Here is a 19,689-nt window from a genome sequence, read left to right as displayed (position 1 = left end):
CAGTATCCATTGGAAGAAGGGACAGTAAAGCAGCTGTTAACACTAGCAGCCCGGGTTAAAGGAGAGGAGAGCAAGCATAAATGCACCATCACTTCAGATTCATCCATTTGTGAAGGCAATCCAGAATGGGCAAGTTTCTTTACAGGTTAGGGAAAAGTAATAAACATGAGCAAAAGCTCTGACAAGAGAGGAATTTCCTATTACTATTTCACAAGGCACATACATACCCACAGAACAAACATGAAGGCAACGTGCTGTGCAGCACAGAGCCTGTTCACTCCTCCCCTTGGATTGGAAAAAAAAAAGAACATTCAGCAAACAGAGAGCAAGAGGAAGCAACAGAACGAGTACAGTCCTCATGACCTTGGGGTTTTACCCATTGTCCTCTTATTTGTAGAAATCCCCTTATTTGTAGAAAGAAGTTCTTATGACTGAGGTCCTTTTGAGATAGAATCTTGTCCCTCTTACTTGGCTATCTGCCCTGCAGTTAGCACAGCCATCAAATCCAGAACCTAGCAAGTAAGTTCATCCTTCTACATGTTTATACCCACAGGGTCCAGCAGCAGAAATAAAGGAGCCAAGGAGAAAACTGCACATTGCCTGCTGAGCTCATTGATGTGATCCTTTTTAGTAATTTGATTTCCAGATCATCCTAATGACCAACAATAATGAATATTCATAGGTTACACAGCAGCAGACAAGCCCCAGAATCAGAGTAACTTAGCTGATGAAGGAGGTCCAGCTGCCACCACTCCTCATGTAGGGGAAACAGGAACAGAAGACTGGAGTAAGTGACCTCCCCAGGCCCCTTTCTACTGGAATAGTTCTGTGAACTCAGCGCCACAGAGACTTGACCCCCTCCTCATCACTTTTGTGCATGCACTTGCCTGTTTCTCACTCTATGCAGAAAATAATTATGAACTCATCTAAAATCTGAAGACCCAATCTAAAAGGAACCTGTCAACAACTAACTGTTGATATTAACTGGTTTTATCCCATATTACACTATACACAGACATCCTTCCAGACACAGTCCTCATAGTCCTACTTAGGGCATTCACATTCTGTTCCACACACTTTTTAACTGGCAGAAGAAGAAGCTGAAGCAAGCCTCCAAACTACCTGCCCCAGAAGACCCCTTGTACAGCCAAGAGCAGGAGATACATGCTATAATATTCTATTCATCAATTTTTGCCCAGATCTTAGGGTGCCAATGAAAAAGCAGCACAAAGATAGGCCTGTTTCTCAGGTGGTGGCACTTGAAGATGATTGAGTTTTCATGGGCTTTGTCAGGCACATCAATCTGTTCAAATCAAATGCTGTACTTCTCCTCTTATGCTATGATCAATCAACTATTCCCTCCATTCCCCTGATAGTACCACCTTGACCTCCTAGAATTTCTACAGTCCCAAGGACCTCTCTTCAAAGCCTCATTCATTTTTCAGAAAATTCTCCAGGAAGATGATGGGAGAAACGTGCACAAACTGAAGGTGAAAATCCCAGGCACACTAAAGTCGGTGGAAATCTTCTTGTCAAATAAATCAGGCTGGATTTCCCCCCTTTTCACCGCTTCCAGAACAGTTCACCCTTGTCTTGTGTGTGTAGGAAAAAAAAAAAAAAAAAAAAAAAAAAAAGAGATGAGGTTCATAAATCCAACTCATTGAAATGAAAGGGTGAAAGTCCTCAGAAGACTCCACTTGAAACATCTTCTGACCTGAAGCGATCTGAATACAAAGGCAAAGGAAAATAAGAAAAGGAACATTGTGCCTCACCTCAGTAGCTGTGCTTTGGTTGGCTCCATTCTCCAGAAGGTATTTCACCACTTCAATATGGTTCTCCTGAGCTGCCATATATAAGGGAGTAAAGCCATTCTAGGAAGAACATACGAGAAAATATTGTAATGAGGAAACAGAATACAACAATTCTCATGAGCCCCAAATAAATACATGGCTAAAATTACATTTGTCCTTTTTTAACTGAAACATTTGAAGTAAGTAGAACAGATTCATATTTTTTAACTTAATATGCTAACATTTAATGCCATTTAAACTCACAAAACTCAAAATGTTTTCACAGTCATTTTCTTTTAACGCATTTAGGGAAGTGATGGACACACTAATTATTAATACAGCTATTCCTTGCAGATAATGCTCAGGGACTGTAAGGCTGGCAATAAAGTTTTATGAAAGCTGACAGAAAAGCAAGAGTTTCCTCCATTTATTGCATTAACTTAACCAAAGACATCATCTCCTGGAGACCATAAATTCTGTACCTCATGACAAGCTGAGTAGTGATGACAAAGCCTTAGCATACTACATTAAATTTTATAATACATAAAACATTGCAAATCATCAATCATAAAGGAACTCAACCTTGCACAGTAACAACTGCATCTCTGACCATACAGTAAGTTAATCTATCATTTAATTATAAACATTCATTAAAATGTCCCAGAGTCCTTAAAAGAATTTGTTCCAGATAGTTGAGTAATTAAAAAAAAATCAAAATACAGCAAATTCATTAGAAACATAAATCCTTTCTTCCCATGAAAGTATTTTAATGCACACAATTTTAATTAATTAGCTACAAAATCCATATGAAAGAAAGGCATGGGAGTGAGCTGGTTGCCTGATTAATAACTTCCTTATGAGAGTTTTTAGGATTGTTAAAAAGGTCCTAGAAAGTTCTTTACTATTGTGTAGATTCCCATGTAACATAAGAGGACATAATCACCTATATTTCTTAAAAATGTATTCTGTCTTGGAATGTCACTTTTAGCTAGAACATGTATCATAAACCAGACTTCAAACATGCAAATTTATTTTTTTTTCTCTGGTATGCTGTCAAAACAAATTATGACCTTGTGCATTTACATAGAATTAATGCAAATACTCTGATATCAACAAACTTTGTTTCAGAGAAGCCAATACTGTTCCTTCTAAGCCAACTTGTTATGGAAACATTCCAGTAATGTCCTAAGGAAATTAAATCTCATTTTTTCAGTCACTAATTAACACAGCTGATTGTAGAACTGATGTCTTTACAACCCCCCCTCTGCATTTACAAATGTAGGAGACTGCTCAGGCAATAAATGTCTTGTGTGGGTCATGTGATATATGCCATATTTGTTGTAGCAAGTCCTTTAATACTGCTTTGTACAGTATTCTAGCACTTCCATCAACTATCTTGGGACATAAAATAAAGAAATGGTGCCCAAGGAGCAGCTAACAGCAGTTCAAGGGCAAAACTGTGTGATGTGTTTTGAGTGGCTTTGCACAGGGGTCTGTCTTTGGCAGGTATTATCCAATATTCTCAGTAATGACTTGAGGGATGGAATAGAGTGCTCTTATTACAGAGGAGGGCAACGAAGCTGGTGAAGGGCCTAGAGAATAAATCTTGTGAAGAATGCTTGGAGGAGCTGGGGATGTTTAGTTTGGGGAAGAGGAGACTGAGGGGAGGCCTCATCAGTCTCTACAACTGTCTGAAGGGTCATTGTAGAGAGGCTGGTGCTGGTCTCTTCTCACAGGTCATTAGCGACAGAGCAAGAGGGAATGGCTTCATCTGCAATAGAGCGGGTTTAGACTGGACAGTAGGAAAAATTTTCTCACAGCAAGAGTGGTTAGACACTGGAAGAGGCTGCCCAGGGAGGTGGTGGAGTCACCATCCCTGGATGTGTTTAAGGGCCCTTTGGATGTGGTGTTGCCAGAGCTGGTTTAGGGGAGAACTTGGTAGAGTAGGGATGATGGTTGGACTCGGTGATCCCAAGGGTCCTGTTCAATCTGAATGGTTCTATGATTCTGTGATTCTATTAGAGTTAGAGGCAGCATGAACAAGATGGTCTGCAAGTACAGCCCCACAACAGGATCATGATTTGAAAGGTTTCTGTTATCCTGGAGAAAAGAGCTGGAAATGTAATTTAGTAAGGACAAATACAAGTTCCTCTACTGTGGCAAGAAAAACAAACTATGCAAACAGGGAATGATGAGTTAGAGGAGAATTTTGCAGAAAAGGACATGAAGGTCACAGTGGTCTACCAATGGGCCACTGGTCAATGAGCTCATTCTGCTGTAATAAATATACTAGCATAAAACTATGTCTCCCTGGGGAAGAGATTTTTCCTTGGAAAAAAGACTAGTAATTGGTGGTGTTCTGTCTGGAAAGGGAAAAACAGAAGGAAAACAGGGTAACAGACTTTACACAGGAGGTTAAAGGTCTGTTCTGCATGTTCATGATGCCTAAAACTTATCAAATAGAGCCTGGTTTCTTAGGTTGCTGGAGAGAAAATTCAGTTAGACCTGGAGAAAAGCCTCTTAACAGCAAGGTCAGCCCACACTGCGTTCTGACGGGCAGCTTCCCTCCTCCCAAATCACTGCTAGCACTGGAAGCAGCAGCCAGGCAGAGGAGCCAGTCAGGAGCTGTGCTGGGCTCCACGCTGCTCCTCGGCCAACTCTTCAACAGCGGGAGAGGGAGAGGAGATCCCATCCCATCCCAGACCGAAGGGACATTCAGCGTGTAGTGAGGGAGGTGGAGAAGGGCAGGGGATTGCCAGGCGTAGGGACTGAGCTGGCAGTGAGAATGAGGAACAGATTTGGTTCTTTTCCACTGCACTTGTATGGAATAGCACGGAGAACACTGCAGGTAACCAGGTTGGCTGGCTGTTTTGGTTTTCCTTCCCACTCCGGAAAGAAACAAAATGGCAACCTAACAGGTATAACTAATAGTAATTTTCCACTCACCTCGTCAGCATTTAATATTAAAGTCTAATATAATTGGTTTTTACATGGCAACATGTGCCACTTGTAAAACCTTTCTAGCACTGAATATAACACAGATGAATACAGGGATCACACTGACTAACATGAGGGTGGGGAATATGAGAATTTTCAAGCCAGAGTAAATCAATTTGCTTAAAAGCTTTGAAGAATCCTTTTTTTTTAATCAACTCAAGTCCTTGCTTCTGGAACAGGATCAGGACAATAAATCCTGGATTAAGAGACCATAAACAAAACATGTATGACTTCATGACCATTTAGTACCAAGAAGTACTAAATGCTTTTCCACACAGAGCTCATTATTCATCACGGTGCCCATTATATCAAGGATACCCTCCTTACATGCTGTAATCATGCCTGAAACTACAGCAATCAGGGGTAAAGAAATTCTTGCAAATAAAATCACAGACTTTTTTTTTCTCCTTTCTTCAAAGCTTTATTTATAGTTTAAACCTACTGTATATATTGTCTTAAAATCTGGTTTATTTTGGAAATAACAGCACGCCAAGCTCTATTTGCAAAAGTGCTTATACCAGACAGACTCAATTTCTCCCCCTGGCAAGGTCAAGCCCATTTTTTTTTCCCACTAGCAGAGTGAAGTCTGCTTCCTCAGTGAAGAACTAGCTTCAGAACTTCTAATCACAGCATTCCTGACCTCAACAATTCTAGCTCTTGACCAGAAAACTCTTATTTTAGGATTCCAAATATCTCCACTCCCGTTGGCAGAGCTCTACCCAGTGAGATTCCAGCCCTGCTGGAGCTCTGCCTTCTTGTTTGTCCAGCAGGCCCCAAGATTTCCATGCCTCCTCCCCTCCTGCACAGACAGCTTCTGTCGTGTGTCTGTCTCCTATGCAGCTAGATTCTGTCCCTCTCTCTCTCAACCAGTCCTGCCATTAAAGGGAAAGAAATGCCCCTAATAAAAAAATACCCTTCCCTTCATTTCCTTTACTTTTGTTCCTCTAAAATCCCCTTCCCTGTTTCTCTTCTCTCCTCTCCTCCCCTCCTTTCTTTTCTTAGAGCTATATGCCAATACTTGTTTTCTCTGTTCTGCTTCTAAAGGTATTTCAAAGCTCAAGATCCCAAATCTCTGCAAACTGAAGAAAACATGTTTTCCCTACACTCCTATTTTACTACCCCAAAGTGTCTTCTACTGAATCCATGATATTCTGGTAAATAATTTTCCATGGATACATTGCAAAGGAGATGGACCTCTCTCCTCCTTGTTTTAGCATGTGGAATGGGATATAGGAGGTTTTGTGGGCCAGGGGTGGGGAATCTTTATTTCAATAACTTTTCCTTCAGCTTATGATCCCATACTGTATAAACACAGTCCAGTATTAGAGCAAAAATATTGACTATGACATATAAATGTGACCTGGAAAAGGAGAAAAACGCTTTCTTTTGCTTTTTTTCTGAAAGCCTGGCTGTGTAATTACGTTATGTCTGCATGTTTAGATTTTGAGCATCATCCGAAAACCAGAAATCAATTTTGTAATTATATATAAGTAATTTTCAAACAATTACTTCATCAGAGTATTTGCAGTGAGGACAGAGTACTCAGATTGCATTATCCTTACAGATGTATACTGCAAGATATTTACTGCTGCAATATAAAGTTACAACGAGAAATTAACAGTAACCAAATAGAGTATATTTTATACTCCATTCTTTCTACTACATTCAGTGATTTACTTGCTAATTAGAGAAAATGAGTAGCTCTCAATGATTCTTCAAGCTATTAATGCAAATTGGCAAGTCTATCTATGACTCAGAATTTGTATCATTAAATTTTGCCCAAGCCCTAACGAAGAACAGTTTGAAACTGAGATGTATTTTAAGTCTTTTGAGGAACCACACTCTTTGCATGCAGTACCACAAGGTGACAAGCACATCTTCCCAAGTCTCCTGAGTAGCCAGGGTGTTTGAATGACTGGCCCATCCATGCTTGTCCATGAAGATGTGGCCTTCAGTGTCTAAATACCTATAGCGTGTACATGCCATCTATCTGTCTATATCTCTCTATATAAATACTATGGAAAAGAGAGAAAATAGAGATACAGTAATCTTTTCCCTCAGTTTGCCCCTTTAAGTTGAAACATGATAGCAAAATATCCTGTGATTAAATAGCCAATGCAAATCCAGGCAAAGACATCTATTTTATTTTAAAGAACTCCAGGAAATGCTTAAGGCCATATGAGAAGATCACTGAGATTACAAGAGCAGACAAGACAACTGACATCTGATGGAATTGTTTACATATAGCAAATGCTCATTCCTATTTGCTCTTCAAGATGTAATTACCAGTCAGAAGGTCAACACAACCAGCAGAGTGCCCTGGCCAGACCAGTTGCCCCCTCCGACTCTCCACCTTACTGCACTGGTTTTTCCCTTGGTGTTTTGGCAGACTTCTCCCTCCAGTCTTGCTTTATATCATGGAAACAAATTATTTTCTCAAGTTCACAAATGAAAACCAAATTAGTTAGTTTTTTTTTCTGCAACTGCACTTCTCAAGCAACATTCAGGGAAGATTCTGTGTACAAAGTCCTGCTCATATAAAAGCTCAGTTTCCTTTGGGTCACTCCAGTGATTCTTTCATAGGACCTGGCAGGTAACATAACCTAAGATAAACCTCTGTGAAATTGCTCTGCCTTCCTTCCCTGTGCCTCCTGCTTTTTCTGCTCTTGTTAGAATTTAAGCCAGCCCCAAAAAAGGGAACAGATACTGGCACAAAGAATGAGACGAAGGAGAGACAAGCTTAGATTACTCATGAAACAGCTCACACAGATGATGAAATCTTCTGATTCATGTCTCATGCTAATATATCAGAAGAAGGTAACTCTGCCTTCACTTGCTCTTTCCCTTTGTCTTGGCCTTCAATAATTCACAGGAGAGGAAAAAACCACTCCAGCAAACGCTATTCTCTCTCACACTGGAGAATGTTATGCAGGGAAGGAAGAGGAGCACAGGCAGTGGGCACAAACAGAAACACAGGAGGGTCCCTCTGAACAGCAGGAAACACTTTTTCACTGTGAGGGTGACAGCACTGGCAGAGGTTGCCCAGAGAGGCTGTGGAGTCTTCATCCTTGGAGGTGTTCAAAAGCCATCTGGACATGGTCCTGGGCAGCCTGCTGTGAGTGACCCTGACTGAGCAGGGAGGGTGGACCAGACGACCTCCAGAGGGTGCATTCCAACCTCAGCCACTCTGGGGTTCAGTGAAAAATCCTCTAAGAGTCCAAGCAGTTAATTAATTTTAAATTAATGAAATTTGAGAACTACAAATAAATGCAGCTCTGCAAGTTAAATGAAGAACACGCAATATCACAGTTCTGGGAACTTTGTCGTGCTTTATGCTCAGATCATTATTTTCAGCCAGTTTAAAAATAAACTCCCCATAAGAGGATTTTATCTTAGCCGGTGAGATTCTCTGCTTAAAAGGGTGAATTAAGGATAAAACAAGGTAGCTACTTCAACTTTTAAAAGCCTCTATTTTTTTTTGTTAGCTTACATCAAAATCTCTACATTTCATATAGTGGGAACTTCATCCATTTTTCACATTCCTCTTTCTTTTTTATTAAAATACACTTTCCATAAAACAATCATCTAATCCATATTATTTTTCAATAAAAAATAGTGTCAGAAATATTTGGACTAATACATCTGTATTTATATTCAAGCCAATAGGCAACTGTCAATTTTGTGAAGATATGCTGAAGGAAAATTCTTAGTGTTTAATTTTAAAATGTCAAATTTGAGGTGCCCAAGGAGTCTCATTTTGCCATTCAGTCGAGGGAAACTGGGCTATGCCAGAGACAGAATATTCCAATCTAGAGCCCATCTTGCTCAACTGACAGCTTAAGCAGCACGAAATTGAGAGTGTAAAGGTGGATAAAAGGAAACTACCCTTCATTACATCCATGACTAAAGAGGATTAGAAATAACATGTTTACTGTCAGAAATGGAACTCTAAATATTAACTGCTGTGATGCTGACCTTCATGGAAGGAAGTCTTCTTAATTACATTTGTAAATTAAATACTGTGGATTTCTGGTATTGATGAAAGCACCTTATGTTTTCTGACCAGACTCCATGTTTCAAAATGTGCAGCACATTAGTATATATTCATTTTCCTGGGCTATCATTTCCTTTTATAACCAAGCTGGAAAGCACAAGGATGACACACAGATTACACGTAAGCATTTGTGAGCACAGAATTATTTCATGTGAAGTGACACATCTGTAAGGGCACAGGAGAGCTACTGGACTCTGACCTACTGTAAAATTCCCCAACAAGTGTTAGCTAATCATTTAATCAATCCTTACACTCATTACACAGAGCAGAAGCTGAGGCCTGTAGGGTCCCATAGACTGTAGAGATTAAAGCTGAGAAAAGCATTTTGGTATTTACTTGTTGTGAGATAATAAAATTAGTTTGTAATAAATAAATTCTGAAAATGTAGTGACACAGAAGCCCACGGTGATGATAGTTCCACCCCTTCAGCTGTCTCACTAATTCCTTAGTAATATAAATAGTGTTTTCCACTTTATAGTTACACCACTGCAATAATTAGAAACCCAAGGGGTAAATAATGTTGCCTAGGTTTGTGTACCAAACTTGCTAAGTTTATTCATGGGAGATCACACAGAACTCCAACTGCAGCAGCACATACGTGATACCTGCTGCCTCACTGTTATAAGGACCCGTCTCTTGGCAAGTGTATTTTTCTGTAAGTCACTTGCTAGCTCAGATATCAAGTTTAAAGAGCACAAACATTCTATTTTAGCAGCTTCAAATATCACCATTTTCTCTGCAAGGACAGCAAAGAAACAGCAGAGCCTGAAACACAACCAGGCAGAAATCAAGATGTTCTGTGCCTTGGAAATGTCATTTTTACAAAGAGGGAACCTGTAATATAAACTGAGCTGATGGAGAATAATGGAAAGAGAATAGATTAGTCATGCACAAGAAAACATAACCTTGATGCTGGGCATGGGTTAGGGCCCAAAAAAGCTTAACTGGGGGAGAGTCTGGTGTTTGAGTTCTGGGCAATCATCCAAAACAGCATTTGGAGGTTGCCTTCCAAACATTGTAAAGGAGCAGCAGCACTGAAAACAACCATTTATTTTATATATATTGTTAAGAGCTAGAAGGAAGACAATCTTCCACTAAAATTATGAATAAAATGTTTGTATTTATTGGTTGTGACTTAGTTCTATCTATGCTTTCATAAATATATGCAGATAAAATTTCCAGTGCCCAGTTCTTATCATTGCAGACTGTGCTGTTACTGTAGGGATGACATGTGGGCTGTGGGTCTGGTGAGCCCTTACCCTGCCAGCTGCTGTGTTGGTTTACTGCAGGTACCTAAAGTTTATGCATTTTAAGAATAAATATTCTTCAAAATTTAGAGGCCATGTATCACATCATTAGCTGAACAAAAGCCCCACTATTTGTTTAAATTTAAATCTTTCAACCTGGACCACTTGGTCCCTTTGTGGTGCTTCCACAGAGATTGCAAGTTAACAAAATAGACTAAGGTGTAGGTTGTAAATATTTTCAGTTAGCTTTAAGTCTTTGTTGGTTGATATCCTGGCACATTCAGTTATTTGATGGCTGCAGCTGGGATCCCAGAGACAGGCATCAATCAAACTGGCTCATGACTCTCCTTTGTTCTTTAAGAGCTCCTGATCCTCAGAGCAGCTTTCGGTCCTGTAACTCCACGTCTGCTTCTTCTGTAGCTAACACCATAAGCCAGCCATCCTCATAGGGTTATTTTTTCTTTTAACTCTTTGAGTTATTTGGGAAATGGGAAAATCCCACGTGAAGGTGCTGGTATTAACAATCATTGTCTTACGTTCACACTCCGTTACCCTGTAATTCTGTGTCAGCCTGTAAGCACTGCTTCAGTCTCGCATGCAGAGGCATCCCCCTCTACTCCACCTCCATGGTTGCCCGAGATCATAGCTCAAGATCAGGAATAAAGGTTGTTTATCATTAACTGATAATCACTGTAAGAGACAGGCAGCTGAAACTTGGACTAGTCTAAGGCAGGATGAAGAAATATATCTGTTCTTTCATTGCTCTTAATCTATTTCTTTTGTTTTCATCTCTCAAAATCCATATAAGCCTCGAGAAAGCATTTATTCTTTCCTTTTTTTCCCTCCAGTGCAAAGATAATGGGCCTGATCCTTGATTACATTAGCAATGATAACCTGCAGCTAAATGACTCTTCTTGATATACAGCAGTTAAACCCCCATCTCTCTAAATATACTGATATAAAAGCAGAAAGGCAAGTTAGTGGAATTAAAACCTTTTGTCATAATGGAGTAGCAAATGCTTTGCAAAATACTCTCCATTCTGAAAGGAAGATTATCTTTACAAACCACGGGGAGAGCAATCCCTGGCACAGCAAATCCCAGGGCACCCTGAGAGAGACAAGCTGATCACTGCTCTGAGAATCACATAAATCCTCCCTTAGCTTTTGTGGGAACACTGGATGTGGACATTCCATAGGCTCTCTTATCACTCAGTTTTTGGGAAAGCATATTGAGGCTGGAAATATTGTGCTACTCTAAGGTCTGCTTCAATCTGAAGAATACTCTGGCTAAGAATACTCTAGCAGTCACAAGAGCATCTCCCATGTGTTGAAACAGGCAGTGGTAACCATAATGGAGGCAAATTTAAACAAAAATTTCTTGGCTAATGTGTTTGCAGTGAGCTTAGAGAAGGATGGAGGGGAAAGAAAACCAGAGGGCTTTTAAATAACGAGATCAGCTTGGGGGAGGACTGATTTATCTAATCCTTGCTTTCTGTATCTGGGTCACTTTAAATAATCTGATGATTAAAAGGCAGCTCCTCCTTTTGTGAAGGCCCCTGGATGAAGCAATGGTCAAAGCAAAACCTTAGAATCTAATAGGAAACACGTTCTGTTCTAAACTCTAAATTTTAAAATTGAAGGGAATAATTTCTTTCTCAGGTGACTCCGGGGTATGATTGCTCCCTTACAGTTACTGAGAGAACTACATTTCCTCATTTTGTCTTTTATTTTCAGCTCTTTGTAACTCAATTCTTTGACATCTGCCAAACTCACTTATCCTAGGCGATGTAACTCTTCACAGAAGGCTAAATGGTTTTGACCTTGTTTGGAAAGGAGGAACATCAGGCTGGATCCATTCTGTAAGGTATGTGTGGTCAGAAGAGCTCAGCATCGCACCACAGGGGACAGGCAACAGGCAGACTCAGTTACAAAGATTATTGCAGTACGGGCATCCTCACATTTGCCAGGGTAAGATTCCACGGATCAGACACATCTGATGTTCAGATGTGAGTCGGGCGATAAAATCTGACTTTAACAGAAAGCAATAAAGACAAATGGTATGAAAGGGAAGGGTTGGAATGACTGAATCTGGTGATATTCCATGGAACAGGCTGCCCAGGGCAGTGGTGGACTCACCACCCCTGGAGGGATTTAAAAGCCATGTAGATGTGGTGCTGAGGGACATGGTTTAGTGGTGGACTTGGCAGTGCTTGGTGCCCCTCAGTTCTAGAAGGACAGGGAACTGCTTGAAAGAGTCCAGCACAGAGCCAAAAAGATGATGAAGGGAGTGGAACATCTCCCTGATGAGGAAAGGCTGAGGGACCTGGGTCTCTTTAGTTTGGAGAAGAGGAGAATGAGGGGTGACCTCATCAATGTTTACAAATATGTAAAGGGTGAGTGTCAGGAGGACAGAGCCAGGCTTTGTTCAGTGATGTCCAATGATAGGACAAGGGGCAATGGGTGCAAACTGGAGCATAGGAGGTTCCATGTGAGTATCAGGAAGAACTTCTTTACTGCGAGAGTGACAGAGCACTGGGACAGGCTGCCCAGACAGGTTGTGGAGTCTCCTTCTCTGGAGACATTCAAAACCCGCCTGGACACATTCCTGTGTGATGTGCTCTGGGTGATCCTGCTCTGGCAGGGGGGGTTGGACTAGGTGATCTTTTGAGGTCCCTTCCAACCCATAAGATTCTGTGATTCTGTGTAATGGTTGGACTTGGTCATCTTAAAGGTCTGTTCCAACTAAAATGATTCTATGATTTAATGCTTCCTCCGCCTGGGAAAAAAGACCAAGAACTGGCATAAGAATTCCTAGTATGTAGCAAAAGAAGACACTCATTGAGAGGAAGACTATAAAAAATAACTACTGTTCTAATGCACGAGCGACAACTAAGAATAGGTTAGGGGTAAAGAAGTGATGCTGCTGTGAAAGGAGGATACCACTGGGCTCAGTGAAAGTGTGTATGGGTGAGAGTGCTAAGTGGCCAGTCCCACTTCCATGGTTCTGCATAATGAAACATTTCAATGCCTCCTAAGGACTTTTTAATTCCCCACTGAAATTCAGAAGCACTTAAAAGATCACCTACATGAGCAAATACATATTGCAATAATTTACATCATTCCATGGAATGACCTTGTTCTTCTCAGTCAGGAAATGTAATCAAAGCTCAGAGGAACAACCTGCACCAACCCCAGGAGATCTGTTATATACTTCACATTACAGCTTGTACCATCAAGTCCACAGATAAGATCTTATATTACCAATGGGCACAGCTTGGTCAGACCTACACATAACTAAAAATCAGGGTGAAATCAAGCAGAGAAATTGCAGAAATTCATCTTTTACTTGATGGTGTGTACCTACAGCTTCTCACTGAACTATGAGCACAGTCAACCAAGTAGGTGTTTTATGGATACTCATGACATAAACGTATTTTCTCCAGCCATACTTGTAGCAAAAAGTGATTCTAATCAAGCCAAACAATTGCACACTCGTCCCATTCTAGGTGGAGATATGCCGAGAAGGACCAGCAACTTCAAGATCTCTCTGGCCATTTCTGCCCTCATTTCACCATTTGCCTGAAACACACTCCAGGAAGAAGTCAGCTCTCAGATGATACACATGCAGGTGAAAGCAGAGTCATTCCATTAGTAATCACTCTGCAATTAGGTTTTGTATCAAAATAGAAATTACTTTTCTAAAAATAGCAATGATGACGTATTAACTCAAAAGGAACAAACTTTTTAAAAGGGGAAGATTAACAAAATAACAGCTCTGAAGGCCAACATGAAACTGAAGGGCAAACTAATCTAATAGAAAAACAAAATCCATAAAGCCAAAGTCCTGCATGCTTAACAGTTCCAGAAAGCACAGATGGGGTTTGTAATCTCAGTGGTTAAAATGTTTTTAATAACATTTTCTGAGATAATTCTTTTACTTCATTATTGCAAAGAACTAGGAAATCAGTGGGGTGTTTCAGATGTCACTGGTGCCTAGTTGATAAAGGCCAGTGGTTTTATGCAATTTAATGGAGAAAAGGAAAGGAAAACAAATAAATTGAACAAGCTAGAGTTGAGAATACTCTTTTCTCTATCAGTTTATCATCAGTGAAGAAATTTTGTCACTAAGGCACATCATCATCACTGGAACTGATAATGACTTTAGTAAATACCAAGTTCTTTAAAGAGGAAGTGATGGAGAACCCTGAGTACCTTTCCTGGCATTAAATCACTGCCAACAAATGGCATTTAGCAGGAGTCTAAAAAAAATAAAGTGTGAAATAACAGAGATACCAAAAAGAGGATGTAATATACCCTCAGTATCAAAACTGTTCACAAAAGGTTTAAGAGTGACAACATAGTACCTTTTTTAAAAAAAATGATTGAGAGAAAATGTAAGAAAGAGAAACCAAGCATTTCAGTCATAATTTCTGAGTTTTTAATTCAATTTTACCTTTGATTTGTATCGTTGTTCATTTTTGACTTAATGAATTAAGCTCTTTTCTGGTATGGGCTTTTTTCCCTACCGTTTTCTCAATGACATATTTCCTGACAAAAAAAAACCCAAAACCTTAGTCTTTGAGTATTCCAGCATATTCTGTTCAGTCATTCTCTTTTCCTTTTCCTATATAACATCATATTTTTCCTTTTTTGACCAGCTGTACTTAGGTATGCTTGAATCTTTCTTGATCTTTTATCATAAATAACATATCTATTCCTAACTAATGTTGAAGTTTCTGGGGGCTTTTTGCTAACTTTTTTATTTTCTATGACACGTGATTCCTGAGCACGTCCATGCAATCCTGAGTAGAAAGGCAGCATTCATTATCCTCATTCCATTCATGGAGCACAAGGAAATTACTCTTTTGATTAATCTTCCAAGGGAAGCCTCTGCCAAATCAGAGTTAGAACCAAATTCTTAGGAGGCTGCTCAGAGCCTTTACTAAATAAAGAAATTACATTGTTTCCAGCCATCATATAGGCAACACCTCTTCATACCCAAATTACCACCTACACAGGAACACATGTGCAATCATTCACACACAAACACTATTCCAAGTGCTGATATTAATCAATATTACCCAAAATCATTTACCAAAAAGAAGATGGATCTAGAAGACAGACCTCGTGCACCTCTCGCTGCTGTTCACCATTGTGCTCCTGACAGAGTGTTGAGCAGGAAACCCTGTGATAGAGCAGTCCCTACCAAGGGACATATCCCACTGGAAATGTCCCCTTAGGAACAGGAGCAAGAGCCTCAGAACATCTCCTCCCTGAAGCAGTGATTGTCCGTCCCTTCTGGAAAAGCGCAGGAGGCCAGAAAGACACAACCCAGAGGCCCCCACATCTGGATCAGACACACCCTCCCAGGCAGATCAACAGGGCTCATTTAACTGAGACAACATGGCACAAATCCAGGGCCTACACATCACAGCAATTTGAATTCATCCTGTCTGGGAGGCAACCAGTGAGCAATACTGGGGAAAAAATATCCTCCAGCAGATTCCTCCCACTAATTCAAGCAGCAAATGCCTGTAAACAAGTCTGTGTAGATTACACAGAACATCCAGTGCTAACAATACATATGTGTAAAATTAGAATAATGTATAAATAATACCTGTGAAAACAATTTCCTATTCTGTCATGATTTTTTTTTCTTTAGAAAACTTCATTCATTTCTCCAGCATAAGGAAAAGACTTTATGAAGATTTTTTGAATGTTGATGTTTACTGAAAGTATCATTTTTACAATTATTTCTCTTACCATGCTCACAATCCTAAGATTAAAGACATTACTTTTTCTTATACACGTGAAAAGGTTGATAAATGTAGGACAAAATCATCCAGTTAGGTCATTATGAAAGGAGTTTGCTGAATTTTTGTACAAATTATATCATTTCTTATCATTAATGGGAGTAGAGCATGGGGTATATCTGACCATCAGTTGTCCAGAGAGAGCTCTTTAGCAGTTGCTTCAGAGCAAAAACCATAATAAAATAAAGAAAATATTTTTAACATCTTGGAGTCAGACAGTTTAAAGAAAATTTCAGTTTCTCTCTCTCATCTTAAAATGTAATGAAGGTACAGACAAACTTAACCATTTTGTAAACCTATTTGTTCATGTCCTGCTCTCTACTTTGCACTGTCCATCATAAATCTGTAACAACAAACAAAAAAAAACACTGCAGGTCCCAGTTTACCTGAAGGCAGTTGCTTGCTGCATGGGTCAGACAGATCACTCTCTCCTTTTTCTGCTCATATATCTCAGCAAGATTAAGCTAAGGGCCATTATCTTGCCTATAGACAGCAAGTGCTAGCAAAATTTAATTTGAAATTAATCTACCCCTGAAGCGTGACTTGTTTCTCTCATCATCTTAGCTTACACTGTTCCTGCAAAAATGGTATTGGTAGTCACTGGATGATGCACTGGGCCTCAATTTGAACTCTGTTAGCTCAATTATTTGCTTTGAGAATGTCACAAGCTGACTAGATGCTTCAGAAAGGTGCAGTTTCTTTATCATCTATAGTCCTCATCTATACCATCTGTTCAGTTCTTCATAGCTACAGACAGTTGCCACACTTAAGGTAGCATTTACAAACATGAATAAAATGATTTATTTGTAAAGTGTCCCTAAACAGAGGAAATAATAGGTATCTCTAATGTGTTAAAATATCTTGGTCAATTAATATTTTTCATTACTGCTTACTAAATTAAACTTAAAGATATGATGTAAAATATCTACACTTTGAAGAATTTATGAAACAATTTACTAAAGCACACTAAGAATTCCTAAAAGCTTTCAGTCAACAACAGTGCAAGTTCCTCTGTCACACAATGAGTATATGATCACTTCAATTTGTTATTTACTTTCATTCTACTTACCAGTGAATGCTAAGAATCAGTTGGATTGATTTGACAAGCTTGGATGTTTGGCATCACTGCCTGTCATTTCAGATGCATCTTATAAAATCTCACCAAAGGACCCTCAGAAGAAGAAAGGAGGGAAAACAGCATCATACCTGAGACTGTGCATTAATATTGGCTCCTTCCTTAACCAGAACTTTGACAACTTCAGCTTGTCCTGCTAAGGATGCAATGTGCAGGGCTGTATTCCCTTTCTGTTACAGGGAGGGAAAAAATGAAACACATTACCCTTTTCAGCAATATTTTCAACCAGGAGTTCTTCATAACATTCATTTTTTTTTTTAGTACAATTTTATCTCACAGTTCCACAACATTTCATAAACATCACAGGGGGACAGAACTGGTAGTTGCAGTCACGAAGCTTTCTTGTTTAACACTAGTAGCCTAACATAACTTTTGAGGGAAATTATGGAATGAGGTTGGGGCATGGGACAAATTTCCAGGTAAAGTTTAGTACAGGCTAGGAGTTTTTTTTTCATTCAGGTCCCTGTAGAAGGTACCTGAAATCTAGATGTCCTAAAATTCAAGCTGTGAATCACTTGTAAAATGAGCTTTCCTAGTACAAGATCCAAAAGGCAGATCTGACTGCTAAGTAACAGAAATAAGCCTTTTAATTGCAGAAGAGAAATTTTTTCTCTTCTCTAATTGGTACAAAACGAAAATGCACATTTTTGAAAGGTGTGAACTTGAAGTTGTGAAATGCACTGCACAATAAAAGCAATCTCTCACAAAATAGCAGCAGTGCAGTAAACCACTACTTTTCTAAGAATCCTGTACTTTTTCCAGGCCAATCTCTCATCCTGGGAGCAATATTAAAATGGCTTTATTAAAGAACCAAAGTTCATAAAACCAGAACAAAACCCCAAAGTCCTATCTAGAACCTGGTGATTCCACCAACAGATTCACCAAGGGGTGACTTAAAGATGTTTTTGAAGGAGGGAACATCATTCAGTCAATGATTGAAATCACAAGTTTAGCAAGAAGCTCAGAGCTGAGGACCAAGTGTTAACCTTGATGGAGATCCTGTGCCCCAGAAATCGTAAAAAAATCAGAGCCAGTGGCAGTAACTAAATGCAAAGGCTGGGCACAGCCAACCAACCTGGACAATAAGAGCCAAACATGACATTGCTCAAGCCAACAAACGTGGCCCATCACCAGGACTTTACCACCCACAGACAAACAACCTACTGATTGAATGTTTGGGACACGCATGTGTGCCTGCCTGGGGCAAAGCTGGAGGAAAAACAACTCATCACACCTGTGCTTTTTCCATTGTGCCCCCGAGTGCAGAGGCTTTGGAGATGTTACAGTCAATTACCAATTTTCACAGATTTGAAAAAATCTACTATTTTGAGCTAGTGTCACTCACTAGAATGGGGACCTGTCATAGGAAATCATGAAAAAATTGTCATTGCCAAAGCCTTAGAATGCTTTACAGATTGTAAACATAATAATCTTTCCTTCTTCATTTACTATCAATGAAGATCAGAAAACAACATAGACTCACAGGCCGTAACAGAAACAACATTTTAAATATTAATGAGGTATTTGTATTATTATCATCATCTTATTTTGTAGTCGTTGGAGGGTTTTTTTCTAAATTTCTCCCATGCATTTGACTTTTGGTTTTTGTGAATAAATGTACAGACATGGATTACTTACCTTAGTGGCAGAATCCACCGCCGACCCTCTTTCCAGTAATTCTTGTACCAGTCCCACATGGCCTTCTTTAGCTGCCAGGTGCAGAGCGTTGAGTCCATTCTGTGAGCACAAGGGCCATATCAGTTACAAATGTCAGCTCTGAAGATACACATTCCTACCTTACCCTGGTGTAAGAAGAAGATTAGTAGCTGGAATACTATTACATCTCTTAGCTGACTGTCTACATAAGTCAGATATTTTGAATTTGGCTATTTAAGCCAAGGCACTGTGCCATAAACTTTTCCAACACCATTTTTCTTATAGCAACAAAGACATCAAAACAAAACATATTTTGCAAGTTACTTCAATATTTGAGTTTTTATCTGCCTTCTCTTTACTGTAACCTTATCTAGCCCCACTGAGGTATTATCAACAGAGAAAACACAGGACTTAGTCAAATTTACACATGATTTACACATCTATTCAATCTGGATTATTCCAGGCTGAACCTTGGACTCTCCTCTGGGAAAACAGGTATCAAACAGAAAACCAAAAACCCAAGTAGAGCAAAATGGTTGTTGATTACATGTGGAGTAGAAATTATACGGATCCTTGACTTAGCACCTCTGCTGGTTCCTGATGAGCAAGTCTGCACTAAGCTGTGAGATTTTGTAACCTCATTCAAAAAAGAAAAGAAAAATAAGATCTAGGATTAAAAAAACCAAAACAACCTAAGGAAGTCAGCATCTAAATTGTTTTCCCATTAAATAGGAATAGGACACTTCATCGCTTATAAATTCCATCCATGGAAACTGTATCTTCCTCTTCCTAGTATCCCTATTCCACCCAAGGGAAAATACAAAATGAAGGTCACTTCCAACCCAAACTATTCTATGATTGTAACTGAATTCCCAACCCATTTTTCACAATCCGATAGTATTTTTCATGGTCCACTAGTTGGGTGACAGCAACAGATACTGCCCTCAAGCATTCCCCTGTTTTCCATATTGCAAGCATCACAAGCAATACTCAGGTA

General features: G+C 39.6%; 1 protein-coding gene across 9 annotated transcripts in view; it reads right to left on the bottom strand.

The window, feature by feature from the left end:
* The window catches only part of ANK2 (ankyrin 2), a 179,733-nt gene that overhangs the window by 109,586 nt on the left and 50,458 nt on the right, over positions 1-19,689 (bottom strand). For all 9 annotated transcript variants that reach the window (XM_051617957.1, XM_051617958.1, XM_051617959.1 and 6 more), the window contains exons 3-5: positions 18,675-18,773; positions 17,108-17,206; positions 1,773-1,871 (exon numbers count right to left, since the gene is read on the bottom strand). In XM_051617957.1, coding sequence (XP_051473917.1) covers positions 1,773-1,871; positions 17,108-17,206; positions 18,675-18,773 — 297 coding nt within the window. The remainder of the gene's footprint in view (positions 1-1,772; positions 1,872-17,107; positions 17,207-18,674; positions 18,774-19,689) is intronic.

This window comes from Apus apus, chromosome 4 (assembly GCF_020740795.1).
Source record: "Apus apus isolate bApuApu2 chromosome 4, bApuApu2.pri.cur, whole genome shotgun sequence".
Classification (NCBI taxonomy): domain Eukaryota; kingdom Metazoa; phylum Chordata; class Aves; order Apodiformes; family Apodidae; genus Apus; species Apus apus.
The sequence above is the reverse complement of the archived record's forward strand: the minus strand, read 5'-3'. Positions and strand labels throughout refer to the sequence as shown.